Here is an 11,941-nt window from a genome sequence, read left to right on the forward strand (position 1 = left end):
TCTGTTTTATAGGACATGGAGGCAAATAGCTTAGTCACTTACAGTTATGTGTTTGTCGCCTGCCATGGGTGTTATGCCCATACACCATATCAGGAGTGGTTTTTAATGAAGTTTTATTTTAAAATAGCAGTAGCTTCAAATTATTTTTTGTTAAACCGTATATCCAAATCATCGTTACTTGTTATTCTTTGACAGAATATTCTTCAGTCATCAGTGAGTGTAAGTGTATTGAAACTCATTTGTTCCAACACTCGTGTAATATGTTGTATTTAATTGTGGCATTATGTTTGCGAAGTGTTATTTGTGTGGTAAGTTCTTTTTACTAATTTAAACGTATTGTTGTTCTACTCTCATTAAATCGGTAAGACGATTTTTAATAGACCACAGCTTTCCTCAGACTTTTAAATAATAATAATAATATATTTTACGAAGGTATAAAATGGGATAAGGAACACGAAACCCTTTTTGAATAAAGCTATAACCGTCGCCTATGGACACCTGCAACGCCAGGGATTATTGTGTTGCCTTTCAGGGAATGGTACTCTTTGAAGGCCCCTATGTCGTATCGGTTTGGAAAAACCTCTACGGCCAGTAAAGTCTTGAATAGTTTAGCTCCATATTGTGTATATATATTTCTATATTATTTTTTAATCCAAATCTAACGCGTGTTTGACGTAATAATACCAATTTTGTCACACCTATATAGTTCTGGCCGACTTTAGCAGATGATCTGCTTATAATATATGTATATAAAACAATAAATGTCACTTCAATCTTTTTATGTCTGGGCTTTATATTTCTGTATCTGCTTCATGATCATTTATCAATTCACAAGTGTCATTGACAAGTGCCTGATACACGCCGTCTTTTTGGTTCTAAGGCACGATTCCTCACCATGTTTTCGTACGAGTAAATGTTAAATGCGTTAGAAAGTTTATTGGTGCACCGGGGGTGCAGAGACGCTGGAGCCGTTAAGCCAAAACTGCTCAATTTCATAAATTTATATTTTATTTAACCTGCAAGAAAATCCCACGGCAATTCTCTTGGAAATAACTTTTAGTTAAATACAAATTAATTATTAAACCATGTTTTAGGCGACCAGCTCTCCAGGTGTGGCTCCAGAGGTTAAGCTGAACGATGGGCATAAGATGCCCACATTTGGACTTGGCACATGGCTTGGTGTTACTCCAGAAGTAAGTTACCTATAGAAGATTACGAATTTTAATAATATTGAATCTGGAGTTAATATTCAATCCCTCAATCTCGGGAAGAATTTTCGTCTCGAAAAGAGGTAACTCACTACGGGCCAGCCACCTCGTGGGAAAAGCCTGTCAAATATTTCGGAGTTACGCTCAATGGCGGTATGTACTTCCGTAAGTTCATATCTGCCAGTTGCAAAAAGGCCTTATATCCTCTGTCGCCTCGGTTTTCTTCCTGAATTGCAGGAGTCCCTTAGACACAAGGTGACACTGTACAAGACCCTGTATCCGACTATGTAGGACCTACGCTAGCGAATTCATTATTGCATTGTGCGCATTGTGACCCCTATGAGGACTATCGATCTCCACCACCACCTAGAGTTCCCTACGCCACTTCAACAAGGCTAAACATCATCTCAACCCGTTGGTGCGAAAAAGCATCAATTATAACCCCTGCCCGCGAGGCAAAGCAAATTCAAAATCATATTAGTGTAAAAGCCGCCTTCATCGGGGAAGACGTGGTTCCTTACTTCGTTTACCCCAGTGAACTTCCGTCCTGCCCTTCAGGCGATTGACCAATCCTCGACGACCCAAGCCGAGGCCCGAGTCTCGCAGTAGACACCCTAGCGCTCGTTCTACCAAAAAGGTCCGAAATTATTTTATTTTTTGACAGGGGCAATTAGCTGAAGTGCAAGATGACTCCATAGAGAAGGCAGTTGAAGACGCCATAGATGTTGGATACCGACACATAGACACCGCTGCTCTCTACAACACAGAGCCACAGGTACAGCCAATAAATTGTACTAAAATGTAATTAAAGACTAGTGTTCGCCTAGTTTCTCATTCTTCACGAATGTCAAAAACAATAATGTATATGAAATGTTTCTAATTTTACATTTACTGTCAGTTCTAAAATCAAGAGCGTAGAACGGAAGAGAAGGACTCGTAATAAACAAATATAAAAAAAAAAACAATAAACTCTCCGCCATTCTTTTTATCGCCAAGTTTTTGTTTTACACAATGTTTGTAAGGAGCTGCAACCATTACACCATGTTCCACATGATGTCTTAACTAATTTATAATAATAAAATAGATAAAAAAATAGATTTGTTCTCTATCAGCAGGAGTCATGGTGAAATAGGAGTTACGAGTATCAACCCTATAGATATATGTTTTGTTAGTACGAAACCAAATGTAGGTCGTGCGTTAGCAACGACCAATACTTAGTAAGTAATTTTAATGTACAAATATAAGAAGAAATAGATATTAAGTTGATTAATGTTTAGTTCTTAATTAATTGCTGTCACTGTGTTCGTTTAAATAAATTATTTTTAAACTAAAAGTCCGTTGCCGTTCCTTTACTCACGCACTTACATTCTCGTGGGAACAACACGCAAATACATAGTCGAAATAACTAATATCAGCGCAAACACGAATTCAAGTACGACCAGTCACCATAAGTAGCACCCGTTCACGAGTATCACGCATGGCCAACCATTGGCCTCTCGCCATATTTTAGGGTGAGACAGCCTGACATATGGACGCCACCATAAGCAATGACACGGGTAGGTAGGTAGGTAGGTAGGGTGGACTCAATTTCCGCACTTAGACGCGTAGTCGGTCCGTTGTGCGTAAAAGCCCTGGCTAATTTAGCCAGCCTAACTCCCTCCAGAAGCACAGAAGTCTCCCGGGCACATCACAGGCTTCGCGGAGCGACCTCACTGTTCCGAGGATTTTTGTGCGTTGATTAGCCACAGCCTCGCATTCCAGGACTACGTGGGTGGGATTTCTCTGCGCTGAAACAGCCTCTGCACAAGGGGCTGTCTGTCGTGCCTAGGACGAAAAGATGTTTATTAAGGAGACAATGGCCCGTGATTGTCCCTATCATTGTTTTGAGATTGGTTCTGTTCAGGTTTAGAAGTCGCTTAGTAAGTTACGGGTTCACAGCCGGCAGAGCCATTTTGGACTGTTTGCAATCTCCATCGTTGATTCTTGAGTTCAGCGGATCTCTGGCGAATCCAGGTTCGAACTAGCGAGAAGGGCAAGGGGGGGAGCAGAGCAGAGCACTGTGTCCCTTTATCCACTGTAGGGTAACTCTATTTGTTAGAGCTATTGCCTCCAGTGATTCGTGACACTCCAGTATTAATTTACTGTTTGTGTTTTCGTTACCGAGCGCCATCAAGACGGATGCACTGTCGGATATGAGCTTAATGCAAAAGTCATTAATTCCCATCCGCTGTACGGCTCTGGCTGTTTCGGTTAGAGCGACACATTCACATTGGAAAATTGTGCTTTGTGTGCCCAGAGGTAGGTGTATGTTGATGTTGAGATCAAAGGAGAAAATACCAGCGCCTGAGCCACACTCTGTTTTTGAACCGTCAGTGTATATACGTAGCTCATTCAGGGGCGACTGATCCTGATCCTCTTCTCTCAGTTGTATATGATATTTCTTGTTGAATATTAGTCGGTTAGTGATTCTATCACATGGCGCAGCTATAAGAGGTTGGTACTCTATTGCCCTGTTGAGAATCACTGTGTGTGAACTGTAGTGGTTTTTTCCCCATAGATCCAATACCATAAGCCTGATTGCCATCAATCATCATCAGCTAGGGCTGCCTCCTTCTGTATGTGTAGGTCCAGAGGTAAGATTTGCAGGGCTATCTCCATTGCTGCGGTCGGAGTTGTTCTCATACAACCGCTAGCAGCGGACAAGGCAAGCCTTTGGAAGCGTCCCAGTTTCGTGATCGCCGTTTGAAGATCTTGGCCACCAAACCAGGGCTCCATAGGCTAGCATTGGCCTGATTATGGCAGTGTATAGCCATAATGTTATTTTAGGCGATAAGCCCCATTTCACGCCTAGCATCTTTTTGCATTGATAGAAGGCGATCGTTGCTTTGTTTAGTTTGTGTTCTAGGTTTTTGTTCCAGAGCAGTTTAGTGTCCAGAATCACACCTAAGTACTTTATTTCATTTTTGAGTTGTATGTTGAAGAGTTTTGGAAGCCTGTGTGGTCCCAGAACCCTCCGGTTTGTAAAGAGTATTAACTCTGTTTTTGATGGGTTGACAGATAGCTCGTGCTTGTTGCACCATCTCTCAATTACTTTGAAAGCCCTTCCCATGAGATCACATAGGGGGCTTACAAAGCTCTCCGATATTAAGATAGCTATGTCGTCCGCATATCCCACTGTGTAGAGATTGCCAGCGTTGAGTTCTGTGATGAGCTCGTTAACTACGAGGTTCCACAGTAGCGGCGATAGGACCTTGTGGACAGCCTTTGCTGACAATGGCCCATGTTGTGGAATTAACAGTGAACTGTTTAATAGCTCATTGTTTTAGCATGTTGTTTATCCACCCTATCAGGCTTGATGATACTCCACATGTAACGAGTGCTCTGGTTATGCTCGTGAAGTTTGTTTTGTCAAAAGCACCTTCGATGTCAATGAATGCACCAAGGGTTGACTGTTTTAACTTCAGGGAGTCGCCAATGCGAGACACAACGTTGCGGAGTGATGAATCCGTTGATTTGCCTGGGCTGTTGGCATGTTGATTTGGATGCAGGAATTTGGATAGCGATACCCGGCTGCGTATCTCCAGATCTCCTAGCCTCTCCATTGTCTATTGTCTTGATTAATGACATTTAAGCGAGCATAACAATCCTTGAAATGTGAACTTGGCTACATAAGAAAATAATAATTATACTGAAATAAACCACATGGATCACGCTTTGTTTCCACTTTACATTAAAACAGTCGTGGTTGTTGACGATCGCCCCAGAGTCTGGAAATGCAGCCGAGAGATTCAGTCGCATTACCTCTTTATACTATAGCAATTCATATCCAAGCACTAGGATCGTTTAAATATTCATTTATATTATAATAGGCCTTAGGCAAGCAGTTTTACTTTAATGTACGATTTAAATTGGCCATGACTTCAATTGACTTCGAAAGAATTACTCGTTTTAAGCATCCTTATGATTAGTGCGCTAATTTTTCCTTTATTTACGAGTACTATAATTATGGATATTCTTTTTAAAGGTATCTTACATTTATCCCCACATACAAAATATTCTCATAAATGTTGCCACCAAACTTGCCAAAGTCAAAATGTAATTCCTTAAAATTCCTTCGGACTGACTCCCGTGGGGACAAAGCAGATCGCTCTTATAGCCCGCCCGTTTTGCACAACAAATATCACCATACAACACAAAATAACACTATACGACATGATGCTATGAAAATAGATAAAATAAACGAATTTTGCTAATGGCTGTTTCTCATCTGTAAGTTCGCATATATTTTTCACTGTGAACGCTGCAGAACGTAGCCTATTCGAAAGACTAATCTAAATGAACTTTCTATGTGCACATTTAACATTGAAAACATCGTGAGGAAACCGATGAAGGCTTTCCAAAACCCAACACGACGGCTTGTGTCAGGCATAGCAGGCTGACCGCCTATAAGACAAATTATCATGTATTGGTTATAGCGCCCCTGATTTTAAACTATAATTAGGCTTGGTTTGATATTGCTGTGTTACGACTTGTTGTTAGACAAGACATATATTGAATTGAAATTGATAAATTGTTATACTTTTTGAGGGCGTCCAGTGTTCCCGCCAAGTCGTGCAAAAAAGCGGCAAGGCCACCCTTTTCTGGAAGCTTTTTCTTGTTAAATTCTGCTCATTGCGTCATAGATATTTTCGTGTACACAACGGACATTTAAAAATAATGATATAAATTCGTTTAACGCTTCAAAATTCTAATCTAAATAATTCATCTGTGTGAATGATATTAAACGAGGCGTCATTTGAAATATATCAAAATTTGATATTTCCGCTTCATGGTCAAGCAATGAATAATTGCCATAATAAACCTCACACATTGTATGTTTCGGGATAGTTTTGGAGTAATTGTTTATACCGCAAACGGGCACTAGGCTCACCTAATGTTGAATACCGGCCATGGACTTACCCTGCCACCAGGCTCGCTCATTGTCGGCCTTTTCAGAATTACGCTCTAAGTTAAATTAGTTTAATGGTTGGTCAAATTGGTCTATCTGCCGCGGCCGGTCTCAATTATAACACATGAAATTTTTATATATAATCAATATATTTTAGCTATCATGAACAACCAGCTCTAAAACTCAATAACAATATATCTTCTTTAGGTTTGGTCTCACAAGAGCATTAAAAGTATCTCTGTGCCAAGTCATCATAGTCAAATATGGATTTCGTTATACCATCCTCTAGCCAGCATGTCTAGCTAGCATGACGCGAAAATACTTTATTCTCAGCCATTGCTTGCTCTTTTTCGTAGACATTGGTGTCTTCTATAAAACTATAGTACATTGCTCTATTGTTAATCGTTTCGGCAGCATATAGGAATATATCTGGGACTGTTTCACATCTTTTCAACTAGATTTTTTGACAATTCTATAGCCTGTTCATCATAGTAGGGTCCAGTACTTATGTAGCCTATTCAAATATTTCCTTTATTATAACATTAGTGTTGATAACCATATTTATTTCCAACAAATATACAGTATTTACAATATTCTTAACATACATAATATATAAATAAAAGTGATGAATAGAAAATTAAAACAAATTTAAAAAGTTTGGGCCCTGTACCTTTGGCAGTGTACCTTTAATGCTGGCATTTCTTCGCTGTGTACTTATTCGTTTAAAGCACCAGCTCTGGGGTCACCTATCAGGCGCCAACTTAAATATTTAATTAGCGCCGAGGGTGGTAAGACGGGTCTAACATGTCCACATACGTAGCATCCCATACAAAACCCCGTCCCAGCATCAAAGGGATCATCAACATACCAGCCGGCCACTTGCCATCGTCTCTAGCGATGCTTGTTAGTTCCAAAACGTTGATAGTGGCAAGAGAGTGGCGTGGCGAGAAAAACGACTTGCACTCTTTTGACAATGGGGATGCTGGTGTCCAAGGCTACTTACTTCAAAGCCAGGTAGATACTTATGGGGAGTACATGTGGGCACCCCTAAGCGAAGACGATGCGAAGTGATTCAGGGTCCAAAAGAGTGCCAGTGTTTGGCGAAGGGCGTTTAACTTACCTAGTCACTGTCGCCAACATTGCGAGAAAATCAGAAGTACAAAGAGGATCATCCCAGCTCCTATGAGTTAGTGTAGATTAGTTTCATTATAATAGTTTAAACATGTGTTGAGGAGCATGACGAGCGTGCTTACAAACGTTTTAAACATACCTTAGCCATTTAAAAGAGTGGGGGAGTGTTAATTCTTCTCTTCCGGTCTACGCTCTAGATTTAAGAACTGACGTACATAAGTTTACATTAATAATACGAATGATATTTCGATTTGATTTAAGCTATGAAATCGTTCTCCAGACAGAGGTAAGGTAAATAAATCGGCCTCAGCTTTCTGTGCTGGTCACATGGCGTCGTGTTGGATCAAAGACAATCCGGTTTCCTTACGATGTTTTCATTCATATGAGCCAGTGTTAAATGCGCACATAGAAAGTCCATTGGTGCACAGCCGGGGTTCTATGACCTCAGCCTTTTGGCTTGGCTGTAGCTTTAAGGTATATTCAACCATAAAACTAAAATGCGCAAATGAATTGCTTTGCAAGAACCCATGGGCAATCCAAGTTTCCCACTATTACCGCCAGCATGCTATTGTTCTTCTGCTATTGGGGCCTCACCAGAGATACAGCTCGCTTGCACATCCACACGAGCGCAACCAAAAACTGAAGACGCACACAAGTGAATTTTGAGTAAGACTATAATTTTTTTTATTTGCAGGTTGGTCGAGGGATTCATAAGAAAATAGCTGACGGGGCCCTCACGAGGGAGGAAATTTTTGTCACAACAAAGGTATGTTATAACTATTGTAGCTGTTGCGAGGCTAGAGGCTAGAGGGTGGATCCCTCCTGCCTCGTTCCAACACCGTAGGAGTCGTGTTAATTCAAATTTCATCAGCATCACCTTGACGGCATCCGATTTACTGGACACTCTCTATTGCGGACTGGCGAATTCGTGACTTTCCTGGAAGGCCGCATCGCCCCTACTAAAATAGGTGTCCATGGGCTGCGACATCTGCCCTTTCTGGAAGTTCCGTAGGAAAGTTTGCTAGATAGTAAAAACATCTTAATATTCAACTTTTAATTCATGGTAACGCATTTATAATAATAAAAGCGTTTATTTCATATCCTTTACATACATATTAATATTTCTGTCCCATTCTTTCAAGATAAGTATACCATTTTGGCAAAGCCCTCCTCCGAATCTCGCCATTTCTGTCTGCACTGTTCCACTCTCTACCACGTAGATAAAATATAGTGATGTCAGAAAACCAATTTGCTAAAAAACAAACAAAATAATCGATTGTCCTACCTATTAATTTGGTACATTCGCCATGACCTCCATCGGGGCCTTAATGACGTCACCACAATACTCAAAAAGATTGCCGAACAAATTTATAATAAAAAAACTTGATTTCAGCTCTGGAACGACCAGCATGCAAGGGAAAAAGTGGTGCCAGCTTTGAAGAACTCTCTTCAACAGCTCAATATGAGCTATGTCGATCTGTATCTCATACATTTCCCGATTGGAACTGTTGTAAGTATCACCTTTAGCTTTAAAATAATTATTTCTCTCTTTTCAGTTGATAGTTCTCATGTCTGAGCGTCGTAGTCAGCAAGGAAACATCTCATCATATTTCTTTCCACCGGTCCATCTAGTTCTATCCATCCTAAAGTGTGTAAAAAGTGTGAAATAAAGCATAAAGCTTTAAAGTTCGATGCCCCATGGTTATATGAGTGTAAAATATCCAAAATCCAATCCAAGTTGGACCCATGTCCATCACGCTGTCATTCAAGTCACGTATGTTTGAGTGTAACTCGTCTGTTTGGGATCCGCATGGAGCGTATGTTTAAGCGCAAACAGAATATTTTTACACGTTTATTAAACAGACTGTATGGCATCTCTCTCTACTTTCCTTTTATGTACCCAATATTTGTCTTAGGGATGGGGTACAATAAGTTAGAAACAAGACGGGACTTATCTACTTAAAGTCTTGCTAGTGAGCAATCCAAGAGCTCTTCACTAGGTTTTCCCTATCTAGGAGATATATGCGAAGGCAAGTATAATAACAAGGGGCAGAAAGCGGAAGCATGGTCGTCCAAAGCAAACCTGGCGTCGTGCAGTTGCAGATGAGGCAAAGAGAGCCGGAAAGGCTTGGAGCGTCGTGAAATATGCGCCTTTTATACTATTGGCTTAGTACTATATGTATAGTGTATGTATTCGTTACCCAATTGCTGTTGTTTCAGAGCAACTTTACGCCAGATTTAACGGACTACCTGGAAACGTGGTATGGAATGATTGATGCCCAAACACAAGGGCTCACGAGATCCATCGGAGTCTCCAATTTCAATCAAGACATGATACAGAGACTCGTCAGAGAGACTGGTGTTGTTCCGGCAGTTTTACAAGTTGAGGTATTTATTGGAGATAATATTTTTTACTGTAAGGAATGTGCAGTAGGCTCGACTGATTTAAAGTGATAGCGCCGCCCATGGATACTTACATTGCCCGAAGGCTCAAAAGAATTACCGGCTTTTAAGAATTGGTACACTCTTTCCTTAAAGGACCCTAATGCCCGTCTTCCACTTCGAGCGGAGCGGATCCATTAAGGACTCCGCTAGATTCGTAACGATGACTTTTATACATGTGCTTCCACCAAAGCGGAGACGTCATGTGGCAGGCTGGCATTAGTCTAATTGGTCCGGTCGAAATACTTCAGCGGGCAGCTGGTACCACATAGTGGTGGTACGTGGCGGTTTTAAGAAACTCTCAGTTGTGGAACGACGGACGTCGAGGTGCTACGGATGGTATTTTGCCTTAACGACGGATGATATGCTCAGCTACGCCACTCCAAATAACTAGTCTGAACACACTCCATGGTAAATGCGGTAAAAGATGCAGTGAGATCCCACATCTCTCTCTACTCAATGCCAAGGGATCAACCCTCGGAAATACCCCATGCGTTTTATGTAATAAAATAATTGATAGTAATATGTATATCAGATAGTTTTAACCACAGGCGATAAAATGTTCACTAACATTTTAAAACTCACATAACATACATAAATCCACTAAAAGCTTACTCAACATCTTGTCACCTTGTCCTATGCTGATACAGAAAATATTATGTTACTTACTGTGCAAAAGTAGTTTAATTATAAATTGTAACTGTTGTGTAAAAATTATTGTCAAATGGCTAGCTGCCCACGACACAGGAAGTCTTAGTGTGGGGGGCCAGTACACTTTTCTTTACCTAAATATCCTATCATTGTGTAAAGCGATGTTTTCCTTCTTTTTTTTAAATGCCATCAAAAACTTGTAAAATGCCAAGTCGTACTCAGTTCTTTTACCGTAAAAGGTGAGATCCATGAAATACCAAGTCGGTTAATTCAGTATCTACTTAAGGGTACCTTCAGTACCTTCTCACCTGACCACCTCATAGTGATCATATCAATATTAAAGACTAATTGTTATCTAAATGATGCTGTCTGCTAGAAGTGCCTGAGAGTTGTGATGATCGGTCAGTCAGTGAGTGACAGAATTAAGAAACTTTGTCTAGTTATAATTCATAAACTACTGTATCTAATTGAATGAAATTTCAAATATACCGTGTTTATACAAAGCCTGTTTTGTCTAGATGCAATTTTTTTTATCCAGAACGAAGTTAAAGGGTATCGAAAATGGCCTGAACTGCTTCAAGATAAGGATGATACGGCAGTTTTTTTGCGAGACTTGCCGGACGTACTGCCGATACCAATGATATTGTCTCTATAAACCAAAATATCCAAAAATTATTAGAGAGTAAGAAACATATATATATAGTTTACTTTCACAGATACACCTAAACCTTCAGCAACCAGCTCTTCTAGAGTTCTGTCGCCAACGTGGTATAGCTGTCATGGGTTATACGCCATTCGGACCCCTATTCCCCAGTAAAGCCAGTCCTGGGGCACCACCGCCGCGCATCGACGATCCTGCCCTGGTTGAAATGGCTCGGAAGTATAAGAAAACTGTACCCCAAGTTGTTTTAAGATATCTGGTGAGTTGAACGCGGTGTTTTGCATATTTGCAGCATTCTTGCTGCACAGTTGCCGCATAAATGGAGTATACTTACGGCGCCTGTATCCTCAATGGGTCTCAGATCGCGTCCGTTTTATTGATTGTTTCTATTTTCTTCAGCGCGTGTTAAAAGCATACAAAGAAAATCCATGGACAGCTGGTTCTACGGCCTCAGGGATGAGATTCTGATGACACTAGGCCATTACTACTTTTAGTAATAGTATTAGTTTAGTGTTTGTGTGTAGTTTAATTTATATTGTAGGGCAAACCTAGTATTTATAATGCATAAAATATCACCTTTTCAGTATGAACTGGGCGTAGTACCAATACCAAAGTCAGTGAAACGCTCCCGCATACAACAGAACATCGAAATATTCGACTTCGCAATAGAGGAGGCGGATAAGCGACTCCTGCGCAGCTTCGACGCGAACTATCGTCTAACATCTATGCCGTTTTGGAAGGACCATCCTTACTACCCCTTTCACTCGTAAAATGCGTTTTTAATTAAATAAAATGTTTACAATTTATTATCATTCTCTTAAAGCCTGTTTTTTTTCACAATTTGGTCAACAGTGTGTCCTCGGTAGAGAGCTAGAAGAGGCACGTAGGCCTCTTCTAGCT

The 11,941-nt window shown here is 40.5% G+C and overlaps 1 protein-coding gene across 1 annotated transcript; it reads left to right on the forward strand.

Annotated features, from left to right (window-relative positions):
- Positions 1–219: 219 nt before the first annotated feature.
- On the forward strand, positions 220–11,847 carry LOC123718500 (aldo-keto reductase AKR2E4-like). The gene is made up of 8 exons (XM_045675069.1): positions 220–308; positions 1,095–1,193; positions 1,873–1,983; positions 7,982–8,053; positions 8,681–8,797; positions 9,508–9,675; positions 11,097–11,300; positions 11,626–11,847. Exons 1-8 carry the CDS (start codon positions 261–263, stop codon positions 11,809–11,811), a joined length of 1,005 nt encoding a protein of 334 aa, XP_045531025.1. The 5' UTR covers positions 220–260; the 3' UTR covers positions 11,812–11,847.
- The last annotated feature ends 94 nt before the right edge of the window (positions 11,848–11,941 follow it).

The sequence above is a fragment of the Pieris brassicae genome, chromosome Z (genome assembly GCF_905147105.1).
Source record: "Pieris brassicae chromosome Z, ilPieBrab1.1, whole genome shotgun sequence".
Taxonomy (NCBI): Eukaryota; Metazoa; Arthropoda; class Insecta; order Lepidoptera; family Pieridae; genus Pieris; species Pieris brassicae.

Bases quoted from the DNA above. Each gene is read 5' to 3' on its own strand.
- LOC123718500 (XM_045675069.1), top strand. From the start codon at position 261: ATGTTGTATTTAATTGTGGCATTATGTTTGCGAAGTGTTATTTGTGTG. The intron at 1,194-1,872 runs GTAAGTTACCTA...ATTTTTTGACAG, and splicing joins GGCTTGGTGTTACTCCAGAA to GGGCAATTAGCTGAAGTGCA. The intron at 1,984-7,981 runs GTACAGCCAATA...TTTTATTTGCAG, and splicing joins TCTACAACACAGAGCCACAG to GTTGGTCGAGGGATTCATAA.